Genomic DNA, 24522 nt, shown 5'->3' on the forward strand with positions numbered 1-24522 from the left:
AGTTATAGTAGCTGAGCACCATCCAGTTCCTCTGGTCTTGTAGCAAAGAAGGTAGTTGTTCATGGAGGAAATTGTGTCTTGGATGGACACTTGCAAGATTTTAAGACCCCAGGTACTACACATTGAACCAGGAAGTAGAACAGAAGCACTAATCATGTTATTAGGCAATTAACTGGGAAGTCCGATGAAACCTTGACCCTATACCTCCAAAACAAGAAACCACCAAATCCCATGAGGTTTTGTTATGCATAAGCAGCGTCAGCAGCTATTCTTTTTTTTTTTTTTTCTTTTGTCCTTGCTCTAAATGTGTAATTATCACACAACTTTAGCTAATTCAACTTTTTTTTTTACCAGTATACAGATTATTGACAGTAATTACAATAATAATTGCAACCCTACCCTTAATGAATGTGATGGCTCCATCACTGTAAACTACCCCTTCCCCTTTCCTCCAACACCTGGTACCCACTAATAAACTTGGTTCTGTATATGTTTGCCTTTCTTGTCTTTAATTTAAGTATGTGAGCATTATGCTCTTTTAAGAACTATTTATATGGAATCAAATTGACAACAGCAACTTGAAAGATTAGATAGGAACCTTAGGGGCAGTGAATTTATGTGACTGGGTGAGGAACAACTCAGAAAAGGATGGTGAGAATGGTTACACAACTCAAAGAAAGTAATCAATGTCACTAAATTGTCCATGTAGAAACTGTTGAATTGGTGTGTTTTGTTGCGAATTTTCTCAACAACAACAAAATAAATTTATTTTTTTAAAATATAATCTGTGCAGATTTTTTGTGCAGATCTTTGTAGCAGCCCATAGAGTCGTGTCCAAGGATATAAATGTCCCCCTGCTCCCATTCACTTTGCCACCAATAAAACAACACTTGGGCAGGAGTAATAATTTCTCCAAGGTGACAAGGGGAAAGGGAAAAGTTGAGTGCAGGAAGATGAAGTTTCTATAACTATTTCACCTAGTTAAATAGTAATGATAATAATATTTATCATTTATTGGGTGCTCACTGTAAGTCAGACATTATTCTAAGTATTTTACATAAATTAGCCCATTTAATTCTGACAAAACTATCTAAGGTAGATTACATTGTTGTTGTTATTGTTAGGTGCTGTCAAGTTGTCTCTGACTCAAAGTGACTCTTTGCACAGCAGAACAAAATACTGTCCAGTCCTGTGCCAGCTTCATGATCCTTGCTATACCTGAGCCCATCATTGCAGCCACTGTGTCAATACATCTCGTTGAGGGCCTTCCCCTTCTTCATTGACCCTCCAGCATTAGATTACATTATCTCTATTTTATCAAGGCCTGCAGAATTTAGTAACATTATCAGAAATAAATAACAGAACTTGAATTTGAATGTTGCCCTACTGACTCTAGAGCCAACTACACTCTATCTTTTCCATGATGAATTAATTTATGGTTACCAGAAGTGTGTAAAGATAATGAGTGATACGCATTTTATGAAATTACATTAAAAGCAATCTCTTCACTAATAAAATAAAATACAATTGAACTTTGTTTGTAAATTCCAATTATTATAGAAAGTGGCATTGTTTTTATGTTCATACACTGTTAGGACTGTAGAGGTGATTCAAGGATAAAAGGGATGTTCAGGGTCAGAGTTCTGGAATCTGGTTGTCTAAGAGAGTCTGGAGATCTGAAATAGGGTCGTTGTCTAGGAGAGGGGCATGAACAAGGATAGAGTTGGACAATGGGTCAGAGCCTGAGATCCAGACAACACGAGAGATAACAAGACAGAGAACAGAACCAGAATTCTTGGAATCATTCAAGAGTAGAGAAATCAAAGCCAAGGCCAGAGAACAGCACAACAGGACATAGAAATCATGCGTAAAATCTGAGTAACAGGGACACAAGGAACCATGACACTGAGCCAACTTTTCTGCAACAATCCTAGACTTTTTAAATGGTCCTTACCAGAATGTGAGCGATTAAGTGTAGCCAGCACATCATTGAGAACATCTGTTTGGGAGCACCCTGCCTTTGGGGCTATCATGCTTGAAGGCTGATAACCAAGTCCCAGGGAGCCCCACATGCTCTTCTAACTTTCTCTCTCTCTCTCTTTTTTTTTTTTTTTTTTTCCTTTTTTTAAAATTTTTTATTGTGATTTGGGTGAAATTTTACAAAGCAGATTCATTTTACATTTAACAGTTCATTCACATTTTGTTTGATGACACTGATTACAATCCCCACAATGTAACAGCTCTCCTCCCATTACTTTCCTGTGGTTACCCATTCCTTGTAGCCTTCTTGCCTATGCATTCTTGCTTTCCCTAGCTTCTTTATATATATATATAGCTTTTTTTGTCTGATAGCCCTATATATGGTAGCTCTGGTGATGTAGTGCCTAAGTCATTTGACTGCTAACCAGAAGGCTAGCATTTCATACCCACCAGCCACTCCTCAGAAGGAAGGTTAGGCAATCTACTCCTGTAGTGATACTGCCTCAGAAACCCAAGGAGGTGTCACTATGAGTCAAAATTGACTCAGTGGCAGTGAGTTAGCCCTATACGTAGTCATGAGCACACTACTCCCTGTCCAGATACACCTGATCATTCAAATCTATTGATTATCACTCATGATTGGAATATGGAAGTTAGAAACAAAGAAAAATCATTGGTAGCTGGAAAATATGGCCTTGGTGATAGAAATGACACTGAAGATTGCATTATAGAATTTGGCAAGACCAAAAACTTATTGCAAATACTTTTTTCAACAACATAAATGGTAACTGTACACGTGGACTTCACCAGATGGAATACACCGGAATCAGATCAACTACATCTGTGGAAAGAAGAGATGGAGAAGCTCAGTATCTTCAGCCAAGACAAAGCCAGGAGCTAATTGTAGAACAGACCAACAATTACTCATATGCAAGATCAAGTTGAAGCTGACGACAATTGAAACAAGCCCATGAGAGCCAAAGTATGACCTTGATTATGTCCTACCTGAATTTAGAGACCATCATCTACAGAATGGTTTACAAAAGCTTTACAAAGCTTTACAAATGCTTTACAAAGCAGATTCATTTTACATTTAACAGATTTGTCACATCGAATGCCAGTGACCGAACACCAGGTGAGTTGTGGGATGATATCAAGAACATCATACATGAAGAAAGCAAAAGGTCATTGAAAGAAACAGAAAAGGAAGACCAAAATGGATGTCAGAAGAAACTCTGAAACTTGCTCTTGAATGGAGAGTAACTAAAGCAAAAGAAAGAAATGTCTATTGAACAGAAGATTTCAAAGGGCAGCATGAGAAGACAAAGTAAAGTATTATAATGACATTTGCAAAGACATGGAGTTAGAAAACCAAAAGGGAAGAACATGGTCAGCATTTCTCAAGCTGAAGGAACTGGAAAAAAAAAATTCAAACCTTGAATTGCAATATTGAAGGATTCTATGGGTAAAATATTGAAAGATGCAAGAAGCATCAAAAGAAGAGATGGAAGGAATATAGTCACTGTTCCAAAAAGAATTGGTCAATGTTCATCTATTTTAGGAGGTAGCATATTATCAAGAACCAATGATACTGAAAGAAGAAGTCAAAGCTACAGTGAAGGAATTGGCAAAAAACAGTAACAACCCAGCTTCTTTGTATCATCAATCCTGCTTATATTTTCCCTCCTCTTTCCTTGCCTTCCCCTCCTTTCTTTTCCTGTACTTACATTCTTTCCTTTATTTCTTCCTTTCATTTGTCTTTCCTTTCTTTTTCTTTTCCTTCTTCATTTAACATGCAGTTACTCATACTCCCACAACATGGCATTCCATTATCATGGGCTTACACAGGATATTTTTCCTGTTTTTGTTTATCTCCATTTATATGGGATTTCCTACTCCAATTTCTTCTGCTGCATATAAAATTACACTAAGGTACTTGATATATGTTTTTGTATTTTATGTATCTCTGTAGAATATAAGCTGCTATTTTATGGTAGTGTGTTTTTTATTTACCACCCTGAGTTGTTCAAATGTTTTGTGCTCAACTACTAACCTGAAGGTTGGCAGTAGCATCATGGAAGACAGGGCTGGCAGTCTGTTCCATAAAGATTACAGCCAAGAAAATCCTATGGAGTGGTGCTACTCTGTCACATTTGGTATCTCCATGGGTTGCAATTGACTGAATAACAATGTTTATATAGGATCCAGGTAAGGGTGCAGGATCCAAGTAAGAGGTGGGAGGCAGGCAGGCCCCAGCCCCCAGAGCCAGGAAAAGGAGTGGGGGAGAGTGCCAGGGACCACAAAAGGACAGGATCCAGGTAGGAATTAGGTAAAGGGAGGGCAGAGAGGTTTCCAACAGCTGAGGGAGACAAACTTGTCTGTAAGTTTGTCATCCTGTGGGGCTTGCCCATTGCTGTGTGACTGTGCCACCTATGTTTCAAACACTAGCAGGGTTGCACATGGTGCACAGGTTTCAACACAACTTACAGACTGAGACAGACTAGGAAGGAAGAGGCCATCCGCTACTCAAAAACTAGGTCAGGGAAAACTTTATGAGTAACAGAGAAATACTGTCTGATACATTACTGGGCAATTTTATGAATAGCTTGGAAACATTGTCCAACACAGTGCAGGAAGACCAGCCCCTTGGGTCAGAAGGCCCTGAAAATAGGACTGGGAAAGGGCTACCTCATCAAAGTAGAACCAACCTTAATGATATGGATAAAGTAAATCTTTTGGGACTTCCGTAGGCTGACATGACATGACTCAAATTGAGAAGAAACAGCTCCAAACATCCATTAATAATTGGAACATGGAATGTACAAAGTATGAATCTAAGAAAATTGGAAGTTGTCAAAAATTAAATGGAACACATAAAGATTGATATCCTAGGAATCAGTGAGATGAAATGGACTGGTTTTGGCCATTTTGAATCAGACAACCATATGATCTACTATGCTGGGAATGACAATTTGAAGAGGAATGGTGTGGTGTTCATCATCACTAAGGATGTTTCAAGATCTATCCTAAAATACAATGCTGTTAGTGATAGGACAGTATCCATGTGCCTATAAGGAAGACCCATTAATATGACAATTATTCAAATTTATGCAACTACCAAAGATGAGGAAATTGAAGATTTTTATCAACTTCTGCAGTCTGAAATTGACAAACATGCAATCAACATGTGTTAATTATCACTGGTGATTGGAATGCAAAAGTTGGAAACAAAGAAGAATCACTGGTAGTTGGAAAATTTGTCCTTCATGACAGAAATAATGCTGGAGATCACATGATAGAATTTTGTAAGACCCATGACTTATTCATTGCAAATACGTTTTTCAACAACACAAATGGTGGCTATACATGTGGACTTTGTGACATGGAGTACACAGGAATCAGATTGACTACATCTGTGGCAAGAGGTGATGGAAAAGCTCAATATCTTCAACCAAAACAAGGCCAAGAGCTGACTGTGGAACAGGCCATTAACTGCTCATATGCAAGTTCAACCTGAAGTTGAAGACAATTAAAAGAAATCCACAAGCGCCAAAATATGACCTTGACTATATCCCTCCTGAATTTGGAGACCACCTAAAGAATAGGTTTGATGCATTGAACACCAATGACTGAAAACCAGAAGAATTATGGGATGACATCAAGAGCATCATCCATGAAGAAAGCAAGAAGTCATTAAGAAGACGCGAAAGAAAGAAAAGACCAAAATGGATGTCAGAAGAGACTCTGAAACTTGCCCTTGAGTGAAGACTAGCTAAAGCAAATGGAAGAAATGACAAGACAAAAGAGCTGAAGAGAAGATTTCAAAGGGCAGCTTGAGCAGACAAAGCCAATTACTGTAATGAAATGTGCAAAGACCTAGAGTTAGAAAACCAAAAGGGAAGAACACTCTCAGCATTTCTCAAGCTGAAAGAACTGAGAAAAAAACTTTAAGCCTTGCATTGCAATATTGAAAGATTCTATGGGCAAAATATTGAATGATGCAGGAAGCATCACAAGAAGATTGAAGGAATACACAGAGTCACTGTACTAAAATGGACTGGTAGATCTTCATTGATTTCAGAAGGTGGTATATGTTCTAGAACTAATGATACTGAAGGAAGAAGTCTAAGCTGCACTGAAGGAATTGGGAAAGAACAAGGCTCCAGGTATTGGCAGAATATACCCATTGAGATGTTTCAACAAACGGATGCCCCGCTGGAGGCAGTCACTCAGCTATGCCAAGAGATTTGAAGACAGCTACCTGGCCAACTGACTGGAAGAGATCCATATTTGTACCCATTCCAAAGAAAGGTGATCCCACAGAATGTGGAGATTATCAAACAATATCATTAATATCGCATATAAGTAAAATCTTACTGAAGATAAACCAAAAATGGTTGCAGCAGTATATTGACAGAGAACTTCCAGAAATACAAGCTGGATTCAGAAGAGGATGTGGAACAAGGGATATCATTGCTGATGTCAGATGGATCCTGGCTCAAAGCAAAGAATACTAGAGAGATGTTTACTTGTGTTTTATTGACTATGCAAAAGCATTCAATTGTGTGGCTCATAACAAACTGTGGATAACATTGAAAAGAATGGGAATTCCAGAACACTTAATTGTACTCATGAAGAACCTGTACATAGACCAGGAGGCTGTTGTTCAACAGAGCAAAGGGACACCGCATGGTCAAAAATCAAGAAGGGAGTGTGTCAGGGTTTCAGCCTTTCACCATACTTATTTAATCTATACGTTGAGCAAATAATCTGAGATGCTGGACTATGTGAAGAAGAACATGGCATCAGGATTGGAGGAAGAATCATTAACAACCTGAGATATGCTGATGAAAAACTTTGCTTGCTGAGAGTGAGGGTGACTTGAAGCACTTACTGATGAAGATTGAAGAATACAGTCTGCAGTATGGATTACATCTCAATATAAAGAAAACAAAAATCTTCACAACTGGACCTATAAGCAGCATTATGATAAATGGAGAAAAGAGTGAAGTTGTCAAAGACTTCACATTGCTTGGTTCTACAATCGACGCCAGTGGAAACAGCAGTCAGGACATTAGACAATGTATTTTGTTGTTGTGATGTGCCCTTGAGTCAGACCTGACTCATAGCAACCCCTCCTTGGGTTTCTGAGGCGATATCACTACAGAAGTAGTTTGCCCCATCTTTCTTCCAAGGAGTGGCTGGTGGGTTTGAACCACCAGCCTTCTGGTTAACAGTCAAGTGCCTTGGGCTCTATGCTACCAGAGCTCCTTACAGATAATGTATGACATTGGGTAAATTGGCTGCAGAGGACCTCTTTCAAGTGTGGAAGAGCAAAGATGTCTCATTGAGGACTAAAGTGAGCCTGACACAGCTATGGTATTTTCAGTCACCTCATATGCATGTGAGAGCTGGAGAATGAATAAGAAAGACCAAAGAAGAATTGATGCTTTTGAGTTGTGGTGTTGGCAAAGAATGCTGAGAGTACCATGGACTGCTAAAAGAACTACCAGATCTCTCCTGGACGAAGTACAGCCAGAATGTTCCTTGGAGGCGAGAATGTCCAGACTTTGTCTCACCTACTTTGGTCATGTTGTCAGAGGGACCATTCCCTGGAGAAGGATGTCATGCTTGATTAGGTGGAGGGTCGACAAAAGAGGGGAAGGCCCTCAATGAGATGGATTGACACAGTGGCAGCGGTGATGGGCTTAAGTATAGCAAGCATCATGGAGCTGGCCCTGGACCAGGCAGTGTTTCATTCTGCTGTGCATAGAGTCACTATGAGTCAGAGAAGACTGATGGCACCTAACAACAACATATATAGATTCAGATATAGACATAGATATATATAGATATAGACTGATATAGATGATTCTGTTCTTTATATTTATTACTTCTCACTGTTTTTAAGATGTGTCAGTGATGTTGTGTGTTGAATGAATGTATTATCATTTCTTAATATATTCCTACTGCCTGTCCCTTGCCATCTAGTCTTCTAATATGCTTTAAGTTGAACAATCAGTTAACCAAGCATGTTGAAATTTTGCCTAAATAGAGCAAATAAAGATCCTGTTAGAAAAGGGCAAGAGCTTTAGCTCATGTTCTTTGAGTCATATGCTTTAGACTCTGAGAGGGCTTTCCTTGTTCTCAGCTATCACCTTCAAGTGTAAATTTGAGAGTTAGTAAGGGTTTCACTGTCTATACCTAGAAGAGGTGGCAGAGCCTTCATTTTTTAAAGATGATACCACGATGCTTGAGACTACTTGAAATAGAGAGCTATGAAATCTCACTTAGGGATTCCCATGTTTTATTTTCTTCAAATAAATTTAAACACCACCTCCCAAACCCCTACATCATTTAGTCAGCAAGTCATTCATTTATTCAGTATCGATCAAATGTTTATTGAGGGCCCCATAAAATGCCTGATTATGTACCAAGTGCTGAAGAAATAGTGATTCACATGGCTCTGATCTTATGGAGCTTATTATATTTTAGCAGGTTGTAGTACTAGCATAGATGATTTTCAAAATCAGTAAAAATAACTTGGCCTGGGACATAACTAAGAAAATTTAAATTAATTCAAATGAAGATTCAAATCTATACATATATTTTAGCACCCCACAAAATATGTGCAGCAGCAATGAACAATCTGAAAGGTAAATAAAGCAATTCCACTTACAATATCATCTAAATTATAAAATACCTAGGAATAATTTAAGTTCTGGTGGTATAGTAGGGAGCTCTGGTGGTATAGTGTCTAAGGCATTTGACTGCTAACCAGAAGGCTGGTGGCTCAAACTCGGTAGCCATTCCTTGGAAGGAAAACTGGGCAATCGACTTCTGTAGAGATACCACCTTGGAAACCCAAGGAGGGGTCACTATGAGTCAGAATCGATGCAACAGCAGTGAGTTTGGCTTTGGTGGTGTAGTGGTTAAGGCATTTGGCTGCTTAACCAAAAAAGTCAGTGGTTCAAACCCACCAGCCACTCCATGGAAGAAACATGAGGCAATCTGCTTCTATAAAGATTCATAGTCTTGAAAACCCAGTGGGGGTTGCTATGAGTAGGAATTGACTCAATGGCAATGAATTAGGTTTGGTGATTAGTAATAATTTAACCAGGCAAGTGAAAGATTGTATACTGAAAACTCTAAAAGATTGCTGAAACAAAGAAGATCTAAATAAATGAAAGGAGATCCTGTGTACATGGATTACACAACTTAATATTGTTAAAATGTCACTGCTACCCAAAGTAATCTACAGATTCAACACGGTCTCCATCAAAATTCCAACAACTTTTTGGCAGAAATGAAAAAGGCTAATGCTCAAATTCATATGGAATTGCAGGATCCTGAAAATAATCAAAACTATGTTATTGTTCTGTCAGAAAAAGAGGGAGAGAGAGATTTATTTTAAGGAAACTGTTCACATGACTCTGGGAACCTCTAAGTCCAAAATCCATAGATATGGTAACAGCCTGGAATCTTAGGTAGTCTTGTGTCCAAAATTTCTAGCTAGGATGCAAGCTGGAAATTCTGGCAGAATGTCTATTTACGGTCTTGATGTAGAATGCTTCTTTCTTGGTAGATCTGCTTTTGCCCTTAAGGCCTTCAATTGATTGAATGAGACCCACCAACATTATGGAGGGTGATCTGCTTTACTTAAAGTCAACTGATTTAAATGATAATCACATACATATACTTTCATAGAAACATTTAGACTAATATTTGACGGAACAATTGGGCACCATAGCCTAGCCAAATTGACCATCATATAATTGACAAAAAATTAACTATCATAAGTCTTCTTCTCTCTTGCAAATGTGGTAGAAAATACTCAGGCATTAGGTTCAAACAATCTTGGTTGGAATTCTAATTCCACTTCTTATTAGCTGTGTATCTATAGGAATTTATTTGACATCTCTGATTTTTTTTTTATCATTATAGGGAGCTTGGAACGGACTAAGAAATAGTAACAGCTTATTTAATAAATATTTGTACCTTTCTCCCTGACCTCTTCCTCTGAGACCCCCGTCTCTTCCTAACATTCTAAAATTGAAAAGTTCTGTGCAAGAGAGAATATGGGACCAAGGATGAAATTGGAGCTCAATTTGAGACTCACATTCCCCTAAATCCATTAGGCCAATATAAAATTTTAGCAGCATATATAAGTCTTTGAAACTAGTTACATCAGTCAAGAACTTTGATCATCCTTTTTATAGTCAATCAGGTGAAACAAAGAGAAATGTCAGAATAATCTCTATGATTTATAATGTGAGTTAAAGTTACATATGCAGCATCTAAAAAAGAGATTTTTAAATACCAGGACAAAATTATGGTATTAAGATCAGAAGATAAAACCTGTCAAAAGATAAAATATTACTACTAATAATATTAATTATAATAATGATTTAGGGTCTTTTCAAAATATAAGGAAAAATTGAGGAAAAGCCCTTAAATCTGGTATTGCCATGTGATAAGTTTCATTAACTTTATTCTTTTAAATATTTCCTGCTGTTTAGGTCAGTTATTATTCTCTTGCTTCCAAAGAAAAAACATGATTAACATAGATCAATCTATATCTCTTTAACAGGGACAAGTGATCCATACGTGAAGTTTAAAATTGGAGGAAAAGAAGTTTTTAGAAGTAAAATAATACACAAGAACCTCAATCCTGTGTGGGAGGAAAAAGCTTGCATTCTTGTCGATCATCTTAGGGAGCCATTGTATATAAAGGTGAGCCATTTGTTTGTTTTTCTTTGATGGACTCTGACATAGAAACTCCTGTTTAATGCTTTATTACCGTGTCTCTCTGTCTGCAGAGGTTTTTGTTGTTGGTGGTGGTTTGTTTGTTTTGTTTTATTTTTTAAACCAGAGATGTATTCTGTTAAGCACAACTCTCATCTGTTGATAATATGATAGAAATAAGTTTGAGGGGAGGGAAAGTTAGTGGGAACATTTTTCTTCAGAATAGTTATATTGCCAGTCATCTAGGAAGGTTACGGTGTATGTCTCCTGCCTGATGCTGCTAACAGATCTAATACATTTTGGTAACATATGAAAACAAGCTTCTGTAATTGCCTTCCAGAAGGAAAACTTTACTGGAACTCTGACTTGATGTTTAAGAATTATATCAAGGGATCTTCCATGCTTGGCAAGAGAAAAAATTCTGTCCGTATTATATTACTAAAAATGAAAAAAGTTTTTTTCTCTCATTTTATGTAGATAAAAAAAATTAGAAAAGTGTTACAATCCTAATTACTTATTTATTTTCATGCCTGCCTTCCTTTTAACTCATATCTTTAAATACTGATATCCTTTTTTGCTCTGATGTTCTTATCTTTTCAGTGACCAAACCATTTTTTTAGTTTTACCACAGCATCACATACTATATCCTTTTCTCTAAACTGTTGCTACTAACACATGAGCTCAAAAATTTCATATAGTCACTCTTTCAGTGATCTCTGGGCATCTTCGCTCTTTCACCTGTTTCACCCTGAATTTATGCATACAGTTAACATATTTCTAGAAGTCATTATGGGGAAAACATTCATATTCACTTAAGAGATTTGCTCCAAGTGGACATTGGCTAAAGGAACTTAATGAAATATAACTACTAAAGTATCTGTTATCAATAAAGGGTAATGACATAAGAACTGTTAATATGAAAGTGCTCACAGCTTACTCACTCCTACCAGACAAATGACCTTTGAAGTCATAATATTTCTCTCATCTCTCAGTTCTATAGAGAAAAGCAGGGAAAAAAATCTATGTTAGAAGAAGAAATCACTATCAAAATAAAAAAGTTGAGATAGAGGATGGAAAAAAATAAATAAAAGATAAGTATACTGTAAGGATGTTTTATTCCAGAGGCATTTGAAGAGATTAGTTTAGAGTAGCTGCAGTTGTGAAGAAAATGGAGAATAAAGGAAACAGATGGTAATAAGGAAAGCAATGGGCTGTTTGGATCCCTTTTGATATCCCATAAGAGTAAAATCATAAGTGGAAAGGGATTTCATTTAATTACTTTTGCTGCGGATCTCTACATTTCTTTGATACTTGGAGATTACCACTCCAAGACAGAGCCAGGTGGATCTCAAGTCTATAAATGGATTATAAATTAACTTCCCAGCATTACATTAGATATTGGCTGGTTCCTTCTAGTCTTCTCTTGTGCTTAAGAATAACTATTCATTTATGTAGGAATCCTAACATCAAAATGCATATTTCAAAGGAAATATTTTATGAAGCCCAGAAATAAAAATAATCTAACATAAATAGAAAAAAAAAATGTCAAAAAAATATTTTCCTTGTTTGGAAGAGCAAGATATATCCATATACTATAAATGGAGACAATGAGACTCCAGGCCAAAAGACTTGATTAAGGGCATATGAACCAAGAAGCTAGGAGAAAGGATCAAAAGGTTTTACCACTTTGAATACTCAATATACAAGATTATGTGCCACTACTTAACTTCTACCATGCAAAAGATGATACATAGTGCATTATAAAAGACTTTATTACTTTTTTTTCAAATTTCTATATAAGAAGAAAAGTATTAAATTAAATAGAAATCACATTGGCCTCTCAGATATAAGTATAAACAAAAATGATAATTCTTTTTTATATAATACTTTATACTTTTCAAAGTACTTTAATATTTTTTATTTGACTTTTACTTTCTGTGAAGTACATAGGGCTTATTTTGAGGAAAATAATTACTTTTAAGCTTTATATTTTCCTTATTTTGTATTATACACTTTTCACCTAACCTTAGGCACATAAAAACAAATCCTAAATAAAATACATTGATGGAAATTATAGTTTAAGTTACTAGAGTTTCATGAAAATTGCATCATTTTCATTGTCTCTACGTAGCCCTGTGTGATTGACATATTTGAGTCTGATATGATACCCACACCCTCTGTGATAGGAGATTAATCCTGCCTGAAAGATTTTTTTAGGAACTAACTGATTCCATAGTGACAGGTAATATGGAAATGCATCTGTGAACTAGATGGTTGGAAAATATTAAGTTTACAACCCTCCCATCTATAGTTACAGGAAAAATGAAATCCATGTGTATCCAAAATATGAATTCTATCATTTAAAAATTACCAAAGGAAAACAAAATTCAGTTCTGAACGTAGGTTATAAAATCACATTAAAGTTGAATTGCTGTACAATTTTCAATAAAAATAGATCTTTTTTATTTTGTCCATTTTAGAATATTATGCACAAAATAAATAAGAAGGTCCTTTCCAAGTAGCTACAATTTATATAGCTTTTAATTTTAATGTGGTAAGAATATCCCTTCAGCTCTGAATGACTTCACATGAGGGGCTGAATTAAATATACAGTACTCTCACTCCTCACTTATCGAGACAGATTCCAAAGACCAAGTTGTTCTGCAAAATTGACATCATGAGAGAGTCAGGGATGCTGTCTTTGGCCCTGGTGCCCCTACCCCCACCCCATTGCTCATTGCATGTCAGGTGCCCCAGCTCATATGGTAATGTGCTTGTCACTGCAATTGCCCCTTCTCCACCACACTTTTCCCACCGCTGCAGAATGTGCAGGGGATGGAGGGAGGGGTGTATGATTAAGTGACCTGCCACTCACCCTGGGCAGGGACCCTGCTCATCTTCTGCCTACCCCAGCCCCATAGCCCAATGCAGCCCATTTCCCTCTGCCTCTCTACCCACCTCCCCCCCCCCACTGACTTCCCTGGCAACTTTGGGATCTCACCTGTCCTTCTGGCCACCTGTGACTTCATATTTATTACACACCCTCCCCCAATTACCTTGCACCCTCCATGGCCACACTGGGATATCACAGAAGAATGGGAGAAGGCATCCCACAGCCAGTCAGCTGCCATCCCTCATCATTGCTGAGTCCTCCAGTATATCATTTGGAGTGGCTGCATGGGGCCCCGACCATCAAAGTGCTGCCTGGAAATCTTTTCAAAGTTATAAATGTGAAATATCTGATAAGTAGATAGTTAGTTAGATAGTGAGGAGTAGGTGTACTTTAATTTAGACAAAAACCATTGGCGCCTACTCTGTATCCAAAGTGATACTCCAGCACATCTTAAATAATAGGATAAAGTCAGCATCTATTTCAGTTGAATTGAATACAGATTCTCTGTTGTCATTTCCCTGATGCTGTTATGCAAGGTTCAAAAAGAACACCCAGAAAAAGGGTGGAAAAGATAGAAGTAGCATAAAAGGAATAATGTCTATATAAACTGTTGCTTATTTGGCCTAGTCAAGAGTTAGAGACCTAAATATTATATTACAGTGATCTTATAAAAAAAAGAAAGTTTTGATACACTAGGAAAATTATTTTCTTTGGGGTCATGCGACTATTTCTAAGATTATCATCTTAACAACACTGCTAGTTTCTTAAATAAATAGTATCTATAAATAGTATCTATACAAGCGAAGGAGTTTGAGGGTGATGTAAATGGTTGACGTGGTCATCTGCTAACTAAAAGGTTGGTGGTTTAGGACCTCCCAGAGGAAGGAAAGGCCTGACAGTATAATTCCAAAAGATCAGCCATTAAAAACCCTTTGGAGACTGTAAAATGATACAACCACTGTGGGAAGCAGTATCGCGATTTCTCAAAAAGTTGGAATTAGGAATACCATTTGACCCAGCAATTTCATTACTAGGTATATATCCTAAGAAAGTCAGAGCCAGGACAAGAACAGATATATGCACACACATGTTCATGGCAGTATTATTTACAGTAGCCAAAAGATGAAAACAACCTAGGTGCCCATCTATAGAATGGATAACCAAACTATGGTACATACACACAATGGAATACTATGCAACTCTAAAGAATAATGTAGAATCTGCAAAATACTGCCTAACATGGATGAACTTGGAGGATATTACACTGAGTGAAATAACTCAATCACAGAAAGACAAATATTATATTAGTCTGTTATTGTAAAAAGTCAAGGGAAGCTTTATATATGGAAAGAAACTTTCTTTGTTGGTTAGCAGGAGTGGGAAGGCAGGGGAGGTAATACTGCTAGATAGGTAGAGACAAGTATTGATTTGAATGAAGAGAAGGGCAATGCACCAAATGTGAGTGATCAACACTGTGACATTGAGGAAGAGGAAGACACAGAGAGGTACATGGGAGGTACAGACAACAAAGATGAACCCTTTTGCACTTGCAGTACAGTGTTGTCAATGATGACAAACATTGATCTACAGGTGGATAGATGGGTGGACAGGCTGAACAATCAGCTATGTCTATGCAGGGGGGAGTGTGCCCATGACCATGTATAGGGTTCGCAGACAATGTTTCTACAAATGTATTTGTATGTTATGTAAGAATGTCCAGGTATATAGTAGAGCTGACAAGGGACAAGGTTGTAGTCACTTCTTGGCCACAGCCAGCTACCCAGAGAGTGTGAGTAGTTGGACCTGTGGGCTCGAGACCATGGTCTCAGGGAATATCAAGCTCAATTGCCATAACATACTACACAGAAACATTGTTCGACGTCCTACTTTGGCAAGTAGTGACAGGGATTTTAAAAGCTTACAAGCAGCCATCTAAATGCAATGATGGTTCTCTCCTCACCCAGAGCAAAGAACAATGAAGAAAACCAAAGATGCATGACAACAATTAGTCCAAGGGACTGGTACACGATGCGATCCTCAGCCTATCTGACTATGAGGTCAGAAGAACAAGATAGTGCCTGGCTACCACTGTCAACCACTTGGTGGGAGATCTATGTAGGAGATTCTGGATAGAGTAGGAGAAAAATGTGGAACAAAACTGAAAATCATTAAAAAAAAAAAAAAGGACCAGGTTTGCAGGTCTGATAGAGGCTGGTGAAACCAATAAGACTATGGCCCCTAGCTGACCTTCAGGTCTGGAATTGAAACCATTCCTGTAGCTTTCAGCCAAACAAAAGACAGTCATATAAGCTGAACCTTTACATTAGGTAGATACACTCCTTGGAGAGATCAATCATGGGAGAATAGAAGGGCTTTGTATGCACAGGGAGACAGCTCAGGTGTCAGGAGTGGATGGGAGGAAAGGACACAGAGAAGAGAGAACTATAGGGAGGAAGTGGGAGAGGAGCTGTTGCCTTGTGGGAAATTATAGTCAATGTCATGAGATAAAGTGTATGTGAGCTGCTGTCTGGAAAATGAATTTACTCTGTAAACTCTTCACCCAAATCACAATAAAAATTAAAAAAAAAAAAAACCTCATGAAACAGAGTTCTACTCTGACACATATGAAGTCATCATGAGTTGGAATTGACTCAACTGCAACTGGTATGGATATCTAAGCTGAAAAGTTAAAGTTAAAAAGTTCATTTAAGCTCTGTCCAAGTTAAGGACCATATTATTTTCCTAGCCAAAATTATTTCAATGGGTTTTAAATATTCTCAAAGAATGTTATGTACCAGAGATTTTCAACCCTAGCTATATATCAGAATTATTCACAAAGCTTTAGAGAATACAGATGCAAGTTCCACCTCAGAAATGCTGAATAAGGACCTCTAAGGTCACTTGACTGTTAATCAGAAGGCTGGTGGTTTAAACCCCCCAGGCACTCCTGGAAGGAAGATGAGGCAGTCTACTTCCCTAGTGATTGTTGTTGTTGTTGTTGTTATTTGCTATTGTTGTTATTGTTGTTATTTGTTATTTGTCGAGTTGGCCCTTGGAAATGCAAGGAGGGGTTGCTATGAGTCGGGTCTGACTCATGGCATATGACAACAAAAACAACAACAACAAGGTAAAGTTCAAGCATCTATATTTTAAAAACATGTCAATAGTTTATTCTGATGCACAACTTAGGCAAAGAGCCATTTTCTACATCTATAAATAGAAAGAAATGATGGTTGGAATGGAAATGTATGTGTAGCCATAAACTACTGAGCGCCCAAACGGAATTATTGCAGAACAAGAAGATGTTTGTATTGTCTTACTTGTTTTGTCTTGCATGGTTCAAAAACATTTCCTAAATGTTTGAATCAAGAATCTCAGTTCTTTTAGACCCAAAAAATCAGTAACAAAACAAAACAAAAAGCATGACTGTTCTTGCTCTTGGTTTATGAGAAAAGAACATGTCAGGTTATTGAGTCTTGGGGAAATGGAATCAGCAGTCACATCTTCCTCATAATAATAGCTGCCATTTATTGAGCAATGTGTTAAGTGAGTGCCAGACCTATGTTACCACATTTAATTTCAAAATATACCCACAAGTTACTATTATTATCCTTATTTTACAGATAAATTGGATTCAGAGAGATTAAGGAATTTGCTTAATTCTTCCCATTAATTAGACAATATAGCTTTTGTTTCCCCAGTAAAAATGGCTAATTGCAATAGCCACAGTTTTATTTTTTTGTCTGTTTGCTTATTTAAAATATGCCACTGCTATGTCTTAGAGTTTAATTACTCTTTTATAATTCAGTGGTTATTTTGAAGCTGCCTTGGTATGAAAATGAGTTATGGACGTATTTGCTGAGTGGGATCTTACATCTTGGATCATGTTCTATGATCTCATGGGAGTGGTTAGACCTTCAAAGTAGTTCGCCTATAGTTAAAAATATTATTAGTTAATCAACCTTAAAATATTTTCAGAGCATTCTGAGATTGGATACAGTGTTATGCACAGGAAATGGGAAAAATGGAACATTATAAATATGTTATAATTAATTCAATGATAGACATTACCATACAGTGAATGTAACAGAAAGGCCAAGGAAATTATTTAGTATTATTAAATGACTACCAATTGTACATTCATTATCATAACTTAGAACACAATTAGGCATAGACAGTCACCTATGCTAAGAAAGGGCAGGCACGGAAGGGCCATGACTTATCCGTATAGCCGTTGTCCACTTCCCTGACTCAGGGACTGAGAAACATCCCATGGAGATGTTAACCATGCTGTCTGGTGCCTGGGTAGGATCACAAGGACTGAGCAAGATCAGAGGAGGGTGCCACATGGAGGAAATAGGCTAGTTGCAATTGGCAGACAGTCATAGAATACCCGAGAATGAAACAAGCTCTCTTTGCAAAGAAACAACAAGTCCAGGAATACAAGGAACAGATCATAAATAAAATTAAAAGAAAAATAAGGTCAGAGGTGTCCTTAAAGATTAAAGACCAGAACAAATTAAAGGACTATGCCACTCAGTATAGGTACAGGTTTCTTGCATTGCAGGCATATTTCTCAGCCTGACAGCTGCCTAAGGGGGGCAAGGAGAACAGGGCATTGAGTGAATAACATCAGATAGGAGATGGATCTCCATGTAATCAATCAGCTTTGTGGGAGGGAGCACCCAATATAGAATTATGGGAGCATAAAATGGATAGGCAAAGCAATGAACAGAACCTGGGTGGTGCAAACAACTAAGTACTCAACTACTAGCTGAAAGTTTAGCATTTCAAACCTGTCTAGAAGCACCTTAGAGGACAGGCCTGGCAATCTGCTTCTGAAAGGTCAGAGGCTTAAAAACCTATTGAAGCAATTCTACTCTGCAACTAACAACAATGCCTTATTGAGATCCCAGAACTGAGAGGTAGACTACCATCAAGGATGCAGGGACAGGTGCAAGAAAAATCTAATGCTGAGACTCAGAGCATGAAAATCTCTCCCAACTCATCCCAGTAAGGAGTCCTAATGTTGAGACCAAGACTGAGCTATAGGTATATGTCAGGTAGTCCCAATTCCATTGAGGCAAATGATAGTGGCACGTGTGTCATATAAAGAACCCTAGGTTAGGTTCTCTATACCAGATCTTTGTTGGGGATTTTCCTAGCATGTATTATTAATTTTCCCTTTTCTATAGATCCCAGATTTCTCTTTGGAGAGCCATATGGTTCCATGAAAACCACTGCCTTTAAAAATAGCATGATCTAGGCTAGCCTTTCGGACAATTCCAAATCACTGACTGAAAGAATGTACACGTGATATAAGTTGAACCATTCAGATTGAATCTCAGAACTTTTTCTGGGAATGGTGGGACAAAGAACCTTGTTCTTCCTCTCTGGATGAAAATGAGGGAATATATCACCTTGGAGTTCTTTGCAGCCAGTTAGGATCATAAGGAAAGGTAACACCAACACCAAGGAAGCTCTTACGAAAACTAGAGAGATGGAAATTAAATTCAGGTTATAACATTTATTTTTGATACAGTTGATTATGCCCTCTTTCTTAAACCACTTTCTTCCATTGATTTCTAAGACATCACTTTCCTGATTTTCCTGCTCCCTCATTACCTGTTTCTTCTCAATCTTCATTCTGGATCCTTCTCCCCAACTTCTAAATATGGAAGTACCTCAGTTTTTAATCCTTAGATGTCTTCTTTATATATACTTCATCTCCAGGTGAACTTCTTCATGTTTGTAGTTTTCCACTCAATCTATCGCCTAAAACAAATGCACATCTTCAGCCCAGGTCATTTCTCTGAACTCTATACTTACATTCAACCAACTGCTCCACTGCTCTATTTGCATGTCAGTAGGCATCTCGAACACAGCATGTTTAAATCAAACACATAATAACCCTTTATTTTCTACCCCTTCCCCCACCCAAACCTGTTTATTGCTATGTTCCCCATCTCATTAAGTCACAACCTAGTTTTTCAGCATAAACATCTAGGATTCATCAAGTGGATCAGGGTCCCCAAGCCACCTCCACATTTGGTGATCCTCTAGCAAATGTAGTAGCCTATCTGAAACTCAAAGTTCAAGGTTTTTAGTAGGGGCTGGTGATTTCGGTACAAGTATCAAAATTCCGGACTTTCAGAAGGAAAGTTGCTGTTCATTGTCCTACTTGGGCAAAACAGCACTATCAAAGGAAATGTTTCAAAAGCCATAGTCCCAGATGCCAGCCAAGAGCCCACCCTACTAGAAGGCCCTTCTAAAGATAGCAAACTCAGGTCTGCTCTGTTAATTCCTGAGCATCCTTAATTCCTTCCTTTCTGTCATACTTAACATATCATCTGTTAGTAATTTCCATTATCTCTACTATCAAAGTATATCCTAAATTTGATCACTTCTTGCCACCCAGACATCTCATCTAAAGACACTTGCCAGACACTGGTCTATCAGCTCTTGCCAGGACCACAGCTTACATTATTTCCCTCAGCTCAGACATAAGTTACACAGCTGTTTCAGTGAGGATGTTTTAAGACATATATTAGATTATGTCACTCTCCTGCATAAAACTTCCAGGGACTTCCTACCACATTCAGAAATAAATCCAACATTATACCCTGGTGGGCTCCATAGTCTGGACCTGAACTGTTACCTCATCACTCTTGGCTTGCTTGTTCCTTTCCAGCCACACAGGCCTTCTTCTGTTTCCTTGATACTTTGTACTTTCTATTCCCTCAGTATGCAATGTTCTTCTCCCAGATATTAACCCATCTTCCCTCCTCACATCATTCAAAAGTCACTCTCTCAGTGTTCTTCCTTAACGTTATTGTTGTTAGGTGCCGTCAAGTCATCTCCAACTCACAGAGACCCTATGCACAGCAAAATGAACATCTTATATAAAATAGCAATTCTCATCACACCCCTACCCTGGGATATTTTTCTCCATAGCACTTATTACTTAACATTACACATGTATTTGTTATTCTCTCTGTCCCCCATTGTGTGTAAGCTCCAATAAAGCAATGACTTTGTCAGTTTTGTTGTTTGCTATCTTCTCTGGTGCCTAAAATGGTATCTTTCACATAGTAGGTGCTCAACAAATATTTTTCAAATGAATGAATGATTTAAACTGCCATATCAAAACTCTCCTGAACCTATAATTACCTATGTCCACTTCAGTAATTTGAACTAACATATTTCTATTAATGGTGAAGCCAGTGTTCATTGAGTTTTTCATTATTTTTATCCGCAAGCATTTTAACTGATGAGTTCAGGTGGCGTAATGCCTAAGGCATTTGATTGCTAACCAGAAGGCTGGCAGTTCAAACCCACCAGTCACTCCTCAGAAGGTAGATTGGGCAATCTATTTCCATAGTGATACCACCTCAGAAATCCAAGGAGGGGTCGCTATGAGTCAGATCTGACTTGATTGCAAACACAACAACAACTCCTTGATGAACATTTTCTTGATAGATAATTGAATCAAGTTGCTAAATCAGTTGACCAGAATAAAATATTGTTCTAAATACACGTAAGGAGCTCTGGTGGTGCTGTGGTAAAGGGATTTAGCTGCCAACCAGAAATTTGGTGATTCAAACCCACTAGCCACTCCAGAAGAAACATAAGGCAATCTGCTTCTGTAAAGATCTAAAGCCTTGGAAACCCGATGTGGTTGATATGAGCTATAATTGACTTAATGGCAATGAGTTTGGTTTTGGTTTTAAACACACTTAGAATGAGGAGAGGTGTTACTAAGTCCCAAGCAACTTCTAAATGTGCTACTTAGCATTTCCCATTAGTCAGTGCTCCATGAAAGAAAGTTTCTCATCTAAAATGTCCATCTTTAAATTTCCAGTGCTTCACCCAGGGTCAGTGCCCAAATTATATTTGTTCAATTTAAACATGCACTATATCTGAAACCCAGTACAACAAGATTTGAATCTTACCTCTTCCTATCCCCAGGATTTAGGAGCAATTAATATGCATTTTTTAAGCTTCACATTTCTTATCTGAAAATTGAAACAATATCTTGTTCCCTGACTTGTGAAAATTAAATTGGATAATCTATATAACATGTTTAAGGTGCTCTGGTGGCATAGTACCTAAGGCATTTGACTACTAACCAGAAAGTTACAAACCCACCAGCCACTCTGGGGAGGGAGGACTGTGCAATCTACTTCAGTAAAGATTTACTGTCTTGGAAACCCAAAGAGGGTTGCTGTTTTGGTTACCTAGTCCTCTTCCTCTTGGGTATGGTGGCCCTGCCCCCTCACTCTTGGGCATCAGCTATGGTTCCATCCACTGGCTCACATGAACGAGCAGCCCCATGCTCCAGAACGAAGTTGGTAAAGGCCTGGCTCTTTGAAACCTTGGGGCTGTGGTGGTTGTACCCCCAAAGGCTATGGTCCTACCCTTTCAGGCTGAGGAAGCTCTGCTTCCATTTCCTTGGTCTCTCTGCTTCTGCCGGTTAATGCCAAAGGCAACCTACTCTGCCAGAAATCTTCCTGCCACAAAAGCACTCAGCTTTCTTACTCCTTGGGCCAGCCAACCTGCTACTCCATTCCGTGCCAGTCTCTTCTACCAATAAATGCCTGAAGGCAACCCACTCCACCAGGAAGCCACCTACCCAATGGCACCCAGCTTTCTCTTCCATGGGCTGGTAAGCCTGTTGCTGTTTAATGCCGGTCTCTGGGCTCTGCTCCTGCCGTCTTCATGCTGTATGCCGGAGTCTCTCTGCCCAGGGTCTCAGGTCACACTCTACTCCTGTTTCCACATTTTAGGTGTCTGTCAGAGCAGCACCCCACTCCCAGTACCATATTCTATTTTGGTTACCTAGTGCTGCTCTGACAAGAATATACCACAAATGGGAAGGCCTTAACAAACAGGAGTTTACTCTCTCATAATTTGGAGGCTTTAAGTCCAAGTTCAAAGTGCCAGGCTCTAGGAGCTGAGTAAAAGCCCCTCAACCTTGGGGTCCAGACCTGCCTCCTGCTCCCGATCCACTGGAGCTGGAGGCATTTCTTTACTCAGACAGCTGCTGGCTGCTGAGGCTGACAAACCCAAGGTTGACAAGTAAAAAAAAGGCACAGTCCTGATGTTACCAAACCACACGGCAGGCCATTAATTTAAGTCCATTGTAAGTCCCAAGGTCGGCAGAGCATGGCAGGCTGCTGAACAATGACATGGCTACCTGCAGGGTACAAGCATGCCATAAGCTAGAGACTGTTCCCAAAGCTGCTACTTATATATGGGAAGCAGACCACACACCCAAAGGCAGCTACTCAGCTGCTCACAGTAGATTCCACCATGGAGTTGAGTACCAGTCTCATCATGGGGAATAACTACCACCAGCTGCCCAGCCACTCAACCAGGCCCAGCCAAGTTGACACACAAACATAACCACCACAGTTGCTATGAGTAGGAATTGACTTGATGGCAATGAGTTTGGTTTTGGTTTCGTATAACATGTTTAGCACTGTTAGCTGTACTTGTTACTGCAATGGGAGTATCTTTTTCTTCTGTACTCCATATTGCTGAAGTTCCCTCACAGCAGTGTTCCTTCTGGCAAAGAAATAGTTTATAGGTCTTGGAAACAAGTAGCATAGCTAATAATTTCATTAATGAATAGAATCTGATGTTTCCATTCTTTGTCATGTTTATGCCTTGGCTATCTAATAAAAATTGAAAATTAAATTAAACATTTCACATTTGGGCAGTCTGAAAGACTCATAATAATAAAGCAAGTTTGGAACTTGAATCACCCAGCTTGGTTGTCTACACTAGTCAACCAACTGGATTCACAGCTTTCTACCTCACAGGTGTAGAAGTATCCCAGGTGTTCTCATTGGTTACTTGTTACTTATGTTCTCTCCAGACTTTTAAGTGTGAGGGTGATATGATTACAAGAGATTGCACAGAATGAATTTCTCTATTGCTTTGGTGTACATTTTATATTGTAAAATACTCTACCACAGTCCCTTGCAAGTGCAGAGAGATCAGTTGCATAAGATGTGTCAGTATCTGCATGTGATATGCTGTTGAGTGAATGACTAAACCTCAGAAGTGTAATTGATCAAGGAGAATATTTATTGCAGGAGTGCTGAGCTTTCTACAGCAAATATGCCTCTAAAAGGTTGTATGTAAAACAAATGACTGTAAATTGAATAATTTAAAAGGCATTAGGAGAGCTTATTATTTAAACAAATCCCCTTGTGACTTGTCAAATTTAAGAATCCTTTTGTAATGCAAAATATTTATCTTTTGTGTAAATATCAAGTGTTTACATATTAAATTTGTTTAAATTGAAGTACATACCTGTTACACAGGGAAAAAAAAATAGTAACTGATTCAGGGTCATTACACATGCTATTCCCTCTGCTTCCTGCTTTCTAATTGCTGTACTAAGATTTGGTTACAGGAGTGCTGGAATGATTGGCTTAATGGATTCTCACAGCCTGGGCCCATGGCTGGGCCATCCATTCAAGCGTGGACTTGCCTGTTTATGCTCATTTACTCCAGTACACAATACAAATGTTTTCTATTTGAAAAGATTGGGAAGCACAACTCTAAACTTCATCTGGTAGTATTTTTTATGTTTTATAGTCTCTCATCAATCTCCTTTTTTTTCTTTTTATACCTTGCTCTCCTTACAACACTATTACAAATTCATTATTTATTGCCTGTGTAAACTTCCTTGTTTAGCGTTTGTCTATCTCTTTTACTGAACTCTAAGCGTTGGCAAAGTCCATTTGTCCACCACTGTTTACTCAGTGCCAAGCACAGTGTCTAACACATAATAAATGCTTAATCAATATTGGATGAAGAATGAATCAGTGAGGAAATTAATAAATGGAAGAGCAATACCCAATTCCCATTTCCTGGGAGTCCTTTGGTGATGG

At 38.3% G+C, this 24522-nt stretch overlaps 1 protein-coding gene across 1 annotated transcript in view; it reads left to right on the plus strand.

The window, feature by feature from the left end:
- Positions 1–24522, plus strand: part of MCTP1 (multiple C2 and transmembrane domain containing 1) — an 894856-nt gene that overhangs the window by 561585 nt on the left and 308749 nt on the right. The window contains exon 3 of the mRNA XM_042781174.1: positions 10571–10713. Within this exon, the coding sequence (XP_042637108.1) occupies positions 10571–10713 (143 nt within the window). The remainder of the gene's footprint in view (positions 1–10570; positions 10714–24522) is intronic.

The sequence above is a fragment of the Orycteropus afer genome, unplaced genomic scaffold (assembly GCF_000298275.1).
Source record: "Orycteropus afer afer isolate SDZICR_OR568_19922 unplaced genomic scaffold, OryAfe1.0 scaffold00093, whole genome shotgun sequence".
NCBI classification, from domain to species: Eukaryota; Metazoa; Chordata; class Mammalia; order Tubulidentata; family Orycteropodidae; genus Orycteropus; species Orycteropus afer.